Source organism: Zonotrichia leucophrys, chromosome 3 (genome assembly GCF_028769735.1).
Source record: "Zonotrichia leucophrys gambelii isolate GWCS_2022_RI chromosome 3, RI_Zleu_2.0, whole genome shotgun sequence".
NCBI lineage: Eukaryota > Metazoa > Chordata > Aves > Passeriformes > Passerellidae > Zonotrichia > Zonotrichia leucophrys.
This window is the reverse complement of record NC_088172.1, coordinates 54,630,832-54,646,493: the sequence shown is the minus strand read 5'-3', so window position 1 is coordinate 54,646,493 and position 15,662 is coordinate 54,630,832. Positions and strand designations below refer to the sequence as shown.

At 36.8% G+C, this 15,662-nt stretch overlaps 1 protein-coding gene across 5 annotated transcripts in view; it reads left to right on the top strand.

Annotated features, from left to right (window-relative positions):
• Positions 1–15,662, top strand: part of ADGRG6 (adhesion G protein-coupled receptor G6) — a 113,977-nt gene that overhangs the window by 54,981 nt on the left and 43,334 nt on the right. For 4 of the 5 annotated variants that reach the window (XM_064708286.1, XM_064708285.1, XM_064708288.1 and 1 more), the window contains 4 exons: positions 1,238–1,306; positions 11,561–11,646; positions 13,026–13,078; positions 13,159–13,212. In XM_064708286.1, coding sequence (XP_064564356.1) covers positions 1,238–1,306; positions 11,561–11,646; positions 13,026–13,078; positions 13,159–13,212 — 262 coding nt within the window. Of the gene's footprint in view, positions 1–1,237; positions 1,307–4,357; positions 4,442–11,560; positions 11,647–13,025; positions 13,079–13,158; positions 13,213–15,662 lie in introns of all 5 variants that reach the window. The other variant, XM_064708290.1, reaches the window with a different exon arrangement.

Sequence of the window (15,662 nt, the reverse complement as noted above, 5' to 3'; positions counted from 1 at the left end):
AGGTCATCTTTCCATGTTTCACAACAGAGGTGAAACAGAGTAGGTTCTGATATTGATTGTTCAATATTAACATATTCTGGGAGAAAAACCCACCTCATGAAGGGGACAGTATGCTCACTTAGAACATTGTTCCTGGAGTTCATAAGAATTGTACCAAGAAAGTAAATTTGCCTCTCTTTGTCTCTTAATCCACAAAAAAAATTCAGTGAAATTTAATATTTGTTGAGGATCATTTAATATTTGTTGTTTTAATTACACCCTATATTTGTTGGCAACACACGTAGTGGTATCTGTGTCATGATACAATTTCTGTGTCAAAGCTCCATGCTTCATTTGTTCTTGCATCATAGGAAATATTTTCTTAGCTATCTTTACAAGCTGATGGGTGGTGGCTATATAATTTTGTGGAAGGAGAGTGAGTTTCATGAGAGAACCTCATTGACTCAATATGATTCTGAAGTGGTAAAGCAAAAGCCAAAAGGGCAAAACTCCTAGCGGGTTCACATTTTGCCAGAACTCTATGGTCCCATTGTGTTTAACACAGTGTGCAAAGGCAGCTGTGTCTGCAGCTGAACCTCTGAGATATGTGAAGTGTAATTAATGCAGTTGCACCAGTTCTTTTTCTGTAGCCATTCTTGGGTGCCTTGGCTTTGTCTCCAGATCATCAAAGTGTAATAATGCTTGTCGTCATGAATAATTCTGTAGAGGTACAGACTTATAACATTATCTGTTTATAAGTCATGCATACCAGCATATTAATCACACCCTTGCCCAGGGCAGAGGAGCAAGTTTAATCACCTTTTATCTGGCTGGTGTCTGTCCCAGGCAGATTACTCACGAGTGTGTGCTGGGTAGCCTGTGCTGCAGCAGCCGAGCATGGTCACTCCTCCAAGGCACACGTTGTTATGAAAATCACATAAATCCCGTGGCCATACTGACCCCTTTGCTTAAACCCATTTCACAGAGCACACACAAGCTGAATTCCTTTAATGTGATGTTATTCAGTGAAAGCTGAGAAAACTGCGGGAGGATACGTGAGTGACTTGCGAGTCAGCAGGGTTTTCAAGGATTCCTGAGCTGCAACAGATACTGAAAACTTGTAAGTTTTATAGGCAAATTGCAGTGTCAGTTTTGCAACTGAGAGAAATTAGGAAGAGGAATGTGTCGCTGTGTGATATAATGTGTTTTAGGCCCAGTAACTAACCCTTTCTAAATGATTTGATTTCTCCTTTTAAAGGCTCATATCTAATTCCCTCTTCTTCAATTGAACCAACCAGTTGTGCAAACCTAGGAAGCCTTTGCCAAGGTAAGAAACCCAGATCCTTTTCACAGTTTCATCTTTGGGAAATCTTTATTTGCCTCGGGGTTTTTTCCATTTCTTTTTTATTATTGTTTATAAGAGGGTGAGTGGCAATAAAAAATAGCAAGGAAAGGAATTCTTTAGTCTCATCAAGTATGTGGGTGTCCTGTTCGTATAATATGTGGAAAAAATGTGATCCCTCCCTTGATAATACATTTTCCAAATAGTCTCAATTATTTCAAAGCTAAATTAACTGACTGCTTTCATTTCTTTCTCCACCTCTTTTCCTCTTGCACATTTTCACAGCAAAATATTAACCACTATAAGTAGTAGGTAAATCTGTAAAAAAAAAAAAACCAAAACAATCCAAGAGGTAAATAAAGAAAGTAACTTTTATTCAGGGCTTTTTTTCAATAAGACTTTTTTTTTGAGGCTAGATACTTTGAGATTAGCAAGTATAAAATAATTGCCATCAGACTGCAAAATTCAGCAACTTTTAAAGAAAGAAGCACATGCTACATCACTTAGTGATGGATTAATAATGTAAAAATGACCACATATGAAAATTCACTACGTGTTTTTAAGGTCAGCTCAGTTGAATGCAAGGAATAGGTGAATCCTACAGATTTCCATGTCACATGAATCAATGGGCATGCAAGGATGGTTCTGTTCTGCTCAGATGCTGAATTTCCATAGAACATTAATCCATTTCCATGATGCCTTCATGAACCCCAGCCTTACAATGTGTTGGCATGCTATGTTAAACTTTAATTACAGCAGCAACTGCACCAAAAATATCTAGCTTTCTAACCTCTTTCCAGATATGGTCTAAGAAAGAGACAGGAGAAAATAAAATATAAGAGGAGAACAAGAAGTCTTAGAACTCTTTCAAAATCTATATTTTAAAGTAAATCAGATTTGGCTTAAAAATAAAAGGGGAAATGCGATCTACTTGGAAAGCCAGTAAGACATCGATGTCAGTTTTCAGTGTACTTTTCCCAGATTTTCCTGAGGTAATTTGGTTCAGGTTCTTGGAGCATATTGTACTTGTCTCCTTGGGGAAAGTGAAATGCCATTAACGTCCATAATCAGATTTTAAACAGTAATTTTCAGGCATCATATTCACAAAGCAGAGTACAATCTAAATACTGCAACTAAAATAGTTTGGGTAAATGAGGCATCCACAATTATTCAATATTAGTCTTTTTATATGTAAAGGGTCTCGCTGTATAAATATCTTTGTCCATTCTTTTGGAAGATCTCTGAGTGTTTTCCTCCATTAAATAGTATGGTATGGAAGGGAGAAAATATCCTTCATGACATCAGTGAATATGACTACAGAAATGGACACATTTTCTGCTGAACAAGCCTGCTTTTCTAAAAACCTTATCCTTTGTCCCAGCTTTATTAACTTGTCTGGTAGATATTGCCTCTGATAAAAGATGCTGCCTTTCAAACTTGCCTTCGTAACTTCCTAGACCATCAACAAAGACTTCAATAAAGATTATGAGTATTTTCATGAAGGTAATACTCTTTCCTTCTCTAAAAAGTATTTGGTAAAGCGTCCCTTGTGTTCAGTTTGTCACTTTGGAATAAGATGCCAGATCAGATTTATCCCATTCAGCATCATCATAATGATTGTCATAATAATGAAAATCATAAAAGTATGTCTGTCTATTTTCTGTCAATACCACAGACTTTGTCTAAACTGAGAGGCCAGTTTGGATTCCTTTGTTTGTTGAGTCTTGTGCAATAACAACATTAAAATAGTTTGTGGATGCCAGGTTATGTCAGCTATGTCTGATGAAAGAACAGATTTCTCCATTATGCTTAGTAAACATTTTTGTTCATTAGATGCTTCCTTTAGCAGCACTGGCTGTAAGACACAATCTGTAAGAAACTTTGTAAATAATTCCTCAGACAATGTAGCTCTGAAGTTTCATGGAAGAGCTTTTCTTTATATTTCAAGGTTTCATTTCATATGCTCACTTTCCCAGTTAGAATCTGTTTGTTCCAATGTCCAGCTTTTCCTTCTCTTTCCCTAATTTTTTTTTAAAACCTGAACATGAACCTGGTCCCTAAGCTGTGACAAGTTTGTGACTTTTGGACTCAAAAGACTAGATAAATCAACCTAGCAAAACATAAAAAAATGTGATTTCTTGTCCAAAATATAACGGCTTAAACTTCCTAGGTTGATTCTTCCAAAATCTTCCAAAGCCATATAACACTGGGAGATTTTACCATACCAACCTTCAGATTTTAAATAAGGGTTTTCAGGAAAAAAATCTATCAGTGAATGGATTAGCATTCCCTGGGAGTTACTGAACAAAACTAAATTGTTTTCCAAACCATTATTTGAAAATTTAGTGGCGTGATCTTTGAATTCTTCTAGCACATATACCCTCTGAGTCCATCGTGAGGGAAATTTGCAGGTTTGGCTCTTCCTTCTAATTTTGAAAAGTGTTCAGCTGGTTCTCCAGGATTTTGTGGAGTGGCTCCTGTTGGTGTCAGTGGGAAGAGTGGAGCTGAGATTCTACATAAAGCTTTCAAAATAGGTATTTTACTTCACCTGTTCCAAGCCTGATCTCAATTCTCTTCATTGTTTTGAGTTCAGTGGAGTTAATTGAATCCTTACATGAATGTTTTAGTTTTTCATTTGTTTGTCATATTCAGTCTTTGAGGAAGGACAAAGATTCTTTTCACAAGCAGCATTCTAAGTGCACGCATCTTAGAACTTCCCAATTTTCTGGTCTTCACACAACCAAGGCTCTCATGAGAGGATTTTGAGTTTATGAAAGGAGTGCAGGACTGATCCTGCAAAATTTACACTGGCAAAATTCCCACTGAAGTGAGTGCAAGTGAGGATTGCAGGACTGGGGCCTCAGTTCTTATCTATTCATCACTTTGTACAGAAAAAAATAATGTGTTTTTTTAACATTTATGGCATTGTGTGTAGATGGTTTCATTTTACATTGTCATGCATTGTTCCCATTTTGTCTTACCTTATTAACATTCATATTTCATTCAAGTTCACCTCTTTCTCATCTTTATTACCAGCTACTGTAAATGCTACTACTCCTACACCACCCACTGTCACCACTAACATGCCCGATACTAATAGAAACGATAAGCCAAACAATGGTAAGAAATCCTGTGTTACATTTTTCCTTGTACTGTGTCTAAAGCAAATTTGTTGTATTTTTAGGTGTGTTTTTCCTACCATCATAATGTCAAGGGTCACATCTCAGTTCTGATCTCATTTTCACGGAATAACTCAGGATTAAATCTCTGGACCATGTCAGAATGGTGTAAATGAGAACAGAACCAAACTCAGTGTTTATTTGTTTCGTGTTTACCTGGCTCTTCTGTGAAAGGGACTAACTTTGTGTCACCCATTGCATTTAAGGATGCAAAGAACAAGGGAAGGGAGAGGGATGTTTGGAAAGGGTTGGAAAAGAACTGTGCTGTGGAAGGCTTTCAAGGCTGCAGATTGTCAGACATTGTGCAGCTCCTGCCTGTGCAGCCAGGGTGGGAGTAGGCTCAGATTGTCTGCTCCTCACTAGTTCCTCGCCGTTCCTCAGGCGCAGGAGCCAAGTGGAACCATTCCTATGGAGCAAAGCCACTTCCACTGAGTCAACAGAAATCTTTCCACTGACTTAAAGAAGAGCTGGATCGGACTTTACTAGGAAAAATGTTGACAGTATCAGATATCGTTTACTTTTCATTTAGAAAGATTAAGGGAAAAAATAAGGTAGTAAATGAACCTATTATTAGCACAGGAATAAAGCCAGGATTTCTTTTGAGGCTTTCTCAAATTCTGTGATATCACTGTCTCCTAAAGACTGAGCATCATTTTGTGAAGTGCTGCTAAAATATTTATTAGTTTGTTAAAGCTGGTTGTTAAACACAGAGATAGATTTTGCCAATTTTCATCACAGGCTTAAATGTATATTTTTTTAAGATTTATTTTTTCAGTGCACTCCACAGAAATAAATTTGAATCTGGGTGGGGTTTGTGGTTTGGTTTTTGGGTTGCTTTTTTTTTTTGGTTGGGTGTTTTTTTTTCCCCAATCCATCAGTTGTTACTGCCGGACTTAAACCTCTTGAAGTATTTTTTCTCTTGGCAGATATTTATTGTACACTGGCAATCAGGCAGTACAGTGCATAATGTGAAAGAATTTATCTGAATCCAGACTGTTTGGTTTTAATAAGCTGTAGAAGTAAGAAGAAAATACGGAAAATTTCTTCCAAGTAGTGTTTACTTCTTTTTTGTGGAGCCACTCACAAGTGTTCACCATGAGCAGTTAATTCTGCTTTTTTTAATGACAGAATGAACTCAATCTTATTAATAGTATGAATAAAAAGTTGACAATTAAGTCCTTTGTCTAGCTTTGAAAATCCAGAGAAAAAGTAGGAAGACTGGGAAAATAAGCCAAGTTCACTTATGGTAGATGCAAATTAAATTTTCACTCAGCTAACAAGCATCATTTTCCACTCTTGGTAAGTTGATTTTTAGACCAAGAACAGAGAGTTAAGTTACCTATATTTTTTTTAATCCATTAACTATGTGGCTTGCTACACACAGACCTGCAGGAATTCAGACTTCCTGCTACAGTTATCTTCAGAATGAAGAGAAATTCACCTGAATTTTCCCATTCACGACCACAGAGGCAGCAAGAATCTAAGATAGAAGGGATCAAAACAATAGGAATTATCTCAACCCCAATTATTTGGCCAGTGAAGCAAAGGCCCCAGCATTTCAGTAAAAATTCAGCAGATGATAACCCAGAGAGAAAAAGCCCACACAGCTTGTTCCTTCCAGCTTTGTCCACACCAGCTTCTTCTGAGGAGAACGGCAACGAAACCTTGTCTGCTTATACAGAAAACAACAACCTAGATTATACTGTAATGAATCAGTTGCCAAACAAAAATATTTTGAATTATTCTAGAAGTCCATTGCGTGGTACTTCTGGTGCAGCCGATGCAGCTACAGAGCTGCCTGTGAATGCAGCATTTCCTCTTCTTCAGAGCAGAAATCCCAGCGCAGAGCTAGCAAGGACTTTGGCAAGTAGGCTCCATCTCTCTGACTCTGAGCCATCGTTCCACTCTCCTGTTAGCAGCAGCAGCAGCACTGCTTATGAACACAAAAAAGAAACTCTGTGGATTTCATCCTCCAGCAGCGACACAAACAATTTCAGGCATACAAGCAATGTCTTGGAGCCTGTGAACTGGTGGAACGAGCCTGTATTTCTTCATCAAATCACCTCTGATATTCAAGAAGACAGACATTTTCTTTCTAGCTTGTCTGTACCACCTACAGATGAGAAGCCACCATTCCAAAAAAATAGGTTAGATTTGCTAGACTTGGCACCTGAAAATTTTTACCTGGAAATGATAGAAGGAAGTGCTGACAGGAAAATGTTTTCTACTCTATCAGCAAACAGTGAATTTCAGTTTAGAAAATCTGTGCACATTAAAGACTATCACTCAGGAAGCATTACAAATTTAACCTCTGTGGAGATTCTACAGGGCAAACCAACAAGTTTTTTTCAGAACATGAAAAAATCATACACAAAATTTATGCATGACAGCCAACTGACAAATTCAGTCCAAGGACACAGTAGAGAATTATTAACATTTTCATCATTTCTAGTAGAACCAGGCTGGACAAGCTCAGTATTTAAGCATGTTGCAACACCCCTGCCTGTTTATCAACAGCTGTTGACTGACACATATTTGAAAAGTGACAGCATATTTATATCGAGTAGTAATTACTGGTCTCATTATTTACAGCATTCATTATACTTTCAAAATCCAAGTGAGACCCTCAGAAATGGAGCACTGGAGAACAATTTGGATGCACTTCATGATAGTAATGAAAATGAAGAATCAGTTTTTTCCATATTAGAGCCAGAGAACATTAATCCAGTTGCTGACTCCTGGGAATCAGAGTACTTGGATTTTCCAATCCAAATCCAACTTGGATTATCCCCCTCTTTAAGACCAAGTTTCTGGACTGTTTCCCACCATTTGAAAGAATCATCTCAATTGTTTTCTGAGGAGCCATCAGAAAATTTCTGGCTCTCATTTAATAAACTGCTTCCTTCCCCAACAGAGAGACTGCTGTCGATTAATTTATATGCTAACTCTGACAATATCTCTGAACAAACATCTGCCATTAAATTTTTAGATCACCGAGCTGAAGAAATAAATTTTTCCAGTCATGTATCAGCATTGGAAACACAAATGTTTAGTTCATTTATTCCAGGCATTTCAAAGAGAATTTCAGAAAGTAATGGCCGGTCAATATCACAATTGCAGTCAACAATGAGCTTTGCAAACCTAACTGTGACTTCCAACAGTGAATTTTATTTTTATTTTCTTTTTCCTTCTCTGGAAGCACCTTCCATTCAATCCTCTGTATGGGCACAGGTAAGCCCTTTTGATCAGGTGCTTGAAAACTCTGCAGATAGTGTGCACATGCAAATTCAAACTGACATAGTAAGTGATCAAACTGACATGACTTTCCTAAACAATAGGCATCAGCCTGTTTCTGTCTTGCCACCACATTCAGGAACTCAGCCTTCTGGTTCAATGGATAGCCAAGCTCCTTTCTTGATCAGTACATCTGGGACTCAGGTTGCTTGGAGAGTTACGAGTTCAACAAACAGTACAAGAACGCACAAAACACAGCAGTCTCAAAGTCTTCTGGAGAATGATGCTATGACAAATAGCATAGATAAACCAAGAAGTAAAGTTCAAAAAGATGCAGGTATTTTTTTAAAAAGCATCAGTTCAATGAGTTCTGACTTTTTTCCAGTGTCTTTGGAATTAAGGCAGTTTCTTCATTCAGAGTCCAAGTTCAGAGACAGTGTAACTCCTAACACCTATTCCACACCTCCACTCCCACAAAGTTTTCAGAATCATCTTGACACAATTTCTCCAAGCTTGCTCCCTCAGTGGGATGTAGAAGAGTTAAACTTGCCAACAGCAGAAACACCAAGAAATTATCTAACTGTTTTAGGACAAAACTCCATTGAAAATCAAGCGGACAGTCCAAGATACTCTCTCTGGGCAGTAGAACAAGAAATCATTGACAATGCTAAAAACATAAGGGATTTTCCTATTCTGACATCAACAAACATACTGAAGCTTTCTGAATGGAATTCAGAGGGGGAGGTGTACAGACCCTTTAGCAGGAACAGAGAAGAAATATCTGTCATTACTGCGAATGCCTTGGATTTTGAAAATGCTGATTATGGAAAACTTGCAAATCTCTCTTCTGTTCTGGAGTCATCAAGAACTGCAGTAATGAATGATGTGATACCCTTGCCGTCTTCCTATAGCACAGTTTTTATTCAGCACAAAGAGACCATCTTGACAGGCACTCTGACGAGAGCTGCAGCAGCCATCCATCACTCTCTCGTGCAGATCCAAACATCACTTTCTTCTGTGACGTACCATGAGTCATCAGTTTCAGCCCATGTTTATTCCTTGGCCAATTTGCCATCTGGGACAAGCCAAAGCAGCACCTCTTACCCACCACTGAAACAACTTACTAGCTCTGCTGCAGTCCTTTTGCCTTGTTTGTGCAACTTCTTCACTGAGCTGGGCTGCCTCTGTCGACCTGAGTTCCACTACAGTATGTCAAGCTGCTAAGTTAGATGTAGAAAAACCCCCAGATCATCTTATCTATTAGATATTCAGTTTGTAGACTGAATGTAGAAGTAGCTGTCTTTCATCCTTTAGATGTAGGACCATTTAGCATATGAAGATGTTTTGGAATAATAATATAATTACCGTAGAAGGGAATTTGTAACATCTTAGTGGTAGTAAATGTCATTAATATGTGATTTCTCATATTTTTGTACTTCTTTAAGACAGCTCTCATGAGACTGTGAGGATAATATAGTGGTTTCTATGTATTTTATATGATTTAATGACAATTTGTTTTTTGGGAGTATATGAATGGTTTTTACTGACATATTTTTGAGGATTTCACTTTCAAAAATAGAAGATTTTTCAAAACTAAGTGTTTGAATAATTTTCCTATTAGAATTCTTTAAAATACATTTGATAGATCATTATATTTTTGTAGTTGGTGGTGGGTGTAGGAGCATTGTTTTCCAGGCTATTTTTTCCTTTTTTTTCAAATTTTCTTTTGCTACTTTTCACCAATTTTTTTTTTTATTCAACATTTTGTGGAGGGATTTCAACTGTTTAACTTGAAGAGGAATAAATAAGTCTTAGTTTTTACTATCTACTTTACAGTCTCCTGAGAGTATTTTAAAATGCAGATTAGTTCTTGTTTGGTTTTTTTTTATGCCTCATTAAAAAGTGCTTTGGGTCACCATCTGGTGGAGATCTTGAATCTATTGCCTAGTTTGTAGTTACTGTGTATGATTTTTAAAATACTTTGCATATTCCTATATTAAGGTGATTTTGTCACTATACATAATTATCTAAGTAAGGTTATAATTAGATATATAATTACATATGCGTTTTAACATAGAGTATCTAATGCACACTTTCTGTATGTGTGTATCTGTATGGCACATATAAAAGGTGCATTATAGATTTAAAATTGAATGTGTGTTTATACAGAGATATATACATACAAAGGACATCAAGGCATTGCAAGTGTTTTCAATTTGCCCAAAGTCCAGATTTATACTTCCAAAGATATAATATTTAATCCTTTTTTTTACACCATTGCAGTAATAATAAACTAAAGCACATTTTCAGATTAAACTATGCACCAAATTTGTGTGTCTCCTCAGGAGAGTTAAAGTAAATCAAAACAAAGTTCATTCTGCTCATATCAAAACTTTAATCATAGCATACCAAAGAAAGTGTCTAGTAAACCATCTTCTTTACTGTTTTATCATAAAGGAATTTTTTTACCAATCTTACTATTAATGTAATTAATTCCATATTGCAAAGAAAGAACAATTCTCCAACCATTTCATGAATAGTAACCAATGCATGCACACCTAACTTGGAAAATACTCATATCAAATTTTTTCCAGGTGCTTTTACTTCAAGATCTTGTACAGTAATTATCTATGAAGTTGTAAAATTATGACATTTGCTCTACTTAGAATAAAAGGTCTTTTATTTTATTTCCAAAAGATAGAGCAGTTCCTTTCCAATCTGAGACAGAAAGAGATTTCTGTATAATTATTTCCTGTCCTGCTCTGTCCTATGTAGTGTCTCTGTAAGATTTACATAAGATTATATAAATGCATGTGTCTGTGATCAAGACCCACAGCCTTGGTAACAGCCCAAAACCAAGAAATGCCACAAATTCACATAAGTGCAAGTGAATTGATCCAGAAGTTCTTAAACCTCCCCCACATCCTGGGAACTTTCACCCAGCTAGAGCTGACAGAATATTTGGTAGCTTAATGAAAAAAATAGGCTTGTGGAAAGTACAGACTTTTAACACAGAGCATAACTATGAAATGAATTGATGTTATTTATTAGATGTGAAATCTTGTAATGCTGCCTACCCACTCATGAGCTTAAAGAGAATTTATATTTACACTGTGCCATTTCAAAACAGTTTTCTGAATATAAAATTGCACCAAGCCAAGTGTTACACATTTTGTGACTGAAAGATGGTTTGTTCAGCTGCCAGTTTTGTAAAACTAATATGGGTTCTTCTACTGTCTGGCCATTGCCAGGCTCAGAGCAAGCCTGTACTTTGGAAACAAGAGCTCTATATCCCGTTCTCATACCTAATTCTGTCCTCAGTTACCTTGCTACATTTAATTGATGAGCTTTATTTGCTCTCACAATATTTAAACTTTAATCTGCAGTGGTTCAATTCTGGAACATACAACAATATTATAACAATATGCCTAGGAGAAGAATTTATCTGTGTTTACAGACTTCATTAAATATAATAGTTTTTAAAATTCCTGACACTGTCATGAACTTGATTTTACACACCACGTTAGGAGCATATGCAAAATACTATTTAGGTGTATGTTGTCTGTGAGTTTCCATGTCACATTTCAAGTGCCTCTGAAAATATGGAGGGGGAGGGAATTCTTGTCAAAATCAACAGAATTAGAGAGAATGGGCCCAGACCTGCAGGGATAATTCATTTCAGAGATTAAATGCCAACGAGAGTGTGAGGTGGCCTTGTATCTGGGGTTCAGCACAATTTTTATATTAATCGTGAAGCTAAAATCTCATTATCAAAAAGCTAAATTTGCTCAGTTTCTAACATTATGATGCTGTTTTTAATGGACAGGTGGGCTATTCTACAGGATATCAATAGTTGTCTCTAGTTCCAACTCCAACTCGGTGTCAAAAGTACATGATGTCATTGCAGAATGGGTAAGTTAAGTTTTCTTTCCTATGTGATTACCTATATGAATGTCCCATCACTGTTATCGATTGGAAAATAAAAAAAAAAATGAGACTACTAAGAAAATGCTTCACATGTGTTCTCCAAATATCTTTCTTTTATTTATTTATGCAGTAATAAATTCAGGTCTAGCTTGGGCTCTTCAGCATTATGGATTAAATTTAAAATGTCTGCACTATACTAGCTAGCTTCCTAAGAAATGTAGGTAGTAAGTGAGATTTTGGAAAGCATGGAGAAATCAGAATTGTCCACAAAAAGAGGTACATGTCTGGGTCCAAACATCACTGTACAGGACAAAAACTTTCTCCCCAAGTGCTAATATGGTTTTGAAGCTATATTATGGCAGAAATCATAGAAACACCTGGCAGTGTTGATTTGTGTGAAGCAATAAACTTTTCCAATTTATCCTAATGAGTGCTACTTCAAAAGGTTTTCTGCCATAGGTCAGCTGCTGAGGTTTCTAGTAGTCCCTGGTTCTTCAGCCCCTTTTAGCAAATATAAGCTTGTCTCTGGGTGAGGAATTTTTGATGTTGTTGCCTCTAGAAGTTCTTCGTGTCTGGATATTCTCTGTCCTTTTTGGCAGTTCACATAGTCCCACTCACACAATTTGTAAAACCTTTATACCAACTACTTATGTGAATATACAACATCACGAAATATAACAACTATTCTTTTTTTATTTTCATTTAAAAAACCTGGAGATTTCAGTTATCAGAAGCTAAGGAACCCATAAACTCGAATATTTTATATATATATATATATATATATATATATATATATATATAAAATCTACAGAACAGGATTGCAGTCATGCACACCTTCCAAGGCTGTTCCCTTCGCAGCAGTATCCAGGCAAAGTACATAGATGCCTGAGCCAAAGAAACTAGAAAGGTGCAAGAGTATGCAAAGGTGTCTCTTGGAGGAACACTGAGCAGCTGTTGAACACTCAGAATAAAGAGTACAAAGGTCTGCAAAGAAGATCATTGTAAGTTTGAAGGCTTTCAGGTGAAAATTTAGCCAATAGCTTTTTCAGTAAGTCTGTTCAAAGTGTATCTGAGGATTTAAGATGTGGAAGAGAGGGAGAAAAGAAAAGTCAGGATCCTGTGCACTCACCTGTTCACTCTGTCGTGACCTCATACAGATTTCCTTCTGTCCACAAAAAAGCCACATCTCTCACTACCAGTTGTACAACAGTCACTTTACTGAAAAGTGAGTGTTTTCTTTGCTTTGCAAAACTGAAGGGGATTTCTCAAGGGGCTGAAGGGTGAAATTCTAACACAGCTTTAAGCAACAAAGAGCCCCATTAACATCTCGCCATTCATGTGATCAATGTCTTCCTGTTTTTCAGCTGAACCGTACTTTCCAGAACTGGAATTACACTGTGTATGTGGTCAATATCAGGTAAATTAAAGAGAAAGATATTAATGTTGTATTCCTTTGGGGGATTAATCCACCCTAATTAATGTCTGTTTCTTTTATAGCATCCACCCTGCCTCCATAAGAGAGGGAGCAAGACAAAAAAGAAGTATTAAAAGGTAATATTTTGAAAGACATTTTCTCAATAGAGGCAAGTGGCTTTACAACAGGCTTTATTGTCTATTATTGGATTTGTTGCCTATTATTTGGCAGACGCTGCAGGTCTCTAAATACATGACTGCTGACAATCTCAGTGTTCTGAATGTTCTTAAAAACCTAATAGTGGTTATCATGTTTGTTTTGGTTTAAACCTATCACACTTTAAACCCTAACAGATAATTTGTTCAGAACTCAGGTTTCATCTGTTGCAAAACTGAATAGATTCAGGATATTTAAGTTGTACAACACACCCAGCTTTCCTTAGCAACAAGCTTTGGTACATTGGTATTTGTCCACTCTCTCTGCATTTGTTCTCTTGAACCAGACACTCTTGAGTTAATAGACATCTTACTAGATGGAAAACACTGAAAAATCATGCTAGAATTGAAAGCTAAACGAGTGTGAGTTAAACTATTTACCATATGCTCTCATTTCCTGACTACTGCTGGGCTTGGAGGCGCTGGAGTTGGAACGACCTCAAAGGCAGCCAGAGAAAGTTAGATGGGTCAGCCCCCTGAAAATCTGGCCTCTATGGGCTTCTTTGAAAGCAGCAGGCTGATTTCTGAGGGATGTCTGGAGAGGGAGGGAATCTTAGGACCAAATTAAGGAGAGGAAACCAAAGTATAATTAGTCTACTGAGGATGGGGCAATAAGTAGGTATGGGATGTATGTGTTTGAAGTGTAGGCAAAAATCCTGTTAAGAATTTTAACTGCTGACTCTTGAGAACTGCCATGATAATATCATTTTAATATCAGACCAATATTCCCCATTTACCATCAGGAAGTAGTTAGTGGTGCTTCCAGTTTTCAAGAGTTTGCCTAGACATGAAAAGATCTGTAGAAAGGTAGTATCTCCTTCCCACATAGCCACAGCAGAAAGACAGCTTTTATTGGCAAAACCTTTTAACTGGTACACTGTAAGCCCAGTCTCTGAATGGGCTATTTTGCTGCTTGACCTACATTTACAGTAGGGTGTAGTGATGTGGGTAGGATTTTTTTTCACACTTCTAAATGATATGGTTATGCCAGCAAGGCCTTTCAAGTGGAGACCACACCTTGGGTCTTACCAACAGTCCAAGATTGCTGAGGAATGTAAAGCTTTCCCCATCCTTATTTCTGTATCTTTTTATGAGTCTAGCAGCTGAGCTGTACACCTGATTTCTTCTTGTCTCACCTTCCCACCATCCTGACCTCTGTTTTTTTATTCTCCCTAGTCTGCTCAAAAAACAGTTGAAGAGGCAGAAACTATTTTAGTAATTTCCCTTTCCCTTTCCTTTCCTTTGCCACCCTTTTTGACATACAGTGGATATGCCACTAAATTACTTCTCATAATGTTTTACTCTTATGGGGAAGTAACCCCATCTCTATTTCTTTTGTTCATTATATGTAATTTTAGAGGCAATGGAATTACATATTCATAATAGGTTATTTTCCAAGGAAGGCCTCGTCTTATGAGAAACTAGTCTTCTCATGGGCTCTAGTGCACTTTGTGTCAAGGTCAAATGGCATTTTTTCATCATTTTGAATAATTTAGTATAAATGCTGGTCATGTCACACCAAATTTTAATGTTCTCTAAATAATCAGGAGTGTCATGCTGTGAATGTTTTCTTAAGAAAAGAAAACAAAACAAAATCAAACAAAGCAAAAGGACAAATCAGGATCCTGCTCAACCTAGAAATGCAGATGGGATAAAGCAAGGATAGTTAAAAATTTAAGTGAGGTACTTGATACATGACTAACAAAAATTATGCTTTTTACACACTGTGTATGTACATACACATATATAGAAATATATGCACACATGATTTTCTGCCTTTTTTCATATAGCTTTCATGTCTTGAATACATTTTCATGCATCATTTACCTCTTACAGAAGAAACATTTGAAAAAAATTGGTTGAAGCATCTTTAGGTTTTCTGTGTATATATCTATGATTGTACATCCCTCCCTTCTGAAACCAAAAAAGGATTAGCTTCCCAGTAGTCTTCAGTGTTCCTGGGTTTAGTTCCCAGTTCCTTGCTTCTCTGAGGCTCACACATCTGTTTCTGAATTTTGTGGGGAAGAAATCTGTGGAATTTTTGAAGATCCATAAAGCAAACCATTTTTACTACTGGTTCCAGATAATTGTTATCAAGATTCTTTGTTAGACTTTCCTTGGATGTTTCCTGGATAGGATTCTTAGGAAATCCTACAAGATGCTAGGGTAACACTAGAGAGTATAGAAGATTAGCAGTATAGAGGGTAGAAATTCTAAATACCTGGTGGAAGTAATGGTAATTGCTGGCTGCCTAGGGGATTCACTGAAATGTTGTGGCTGAATTCTTGAATGTAACTCACTCACAGTGTGATTTTATGCAGTTATTATTAATTTAATGTTTCTATAAATTGTTTCTGTGGAAAGTTGCCCAA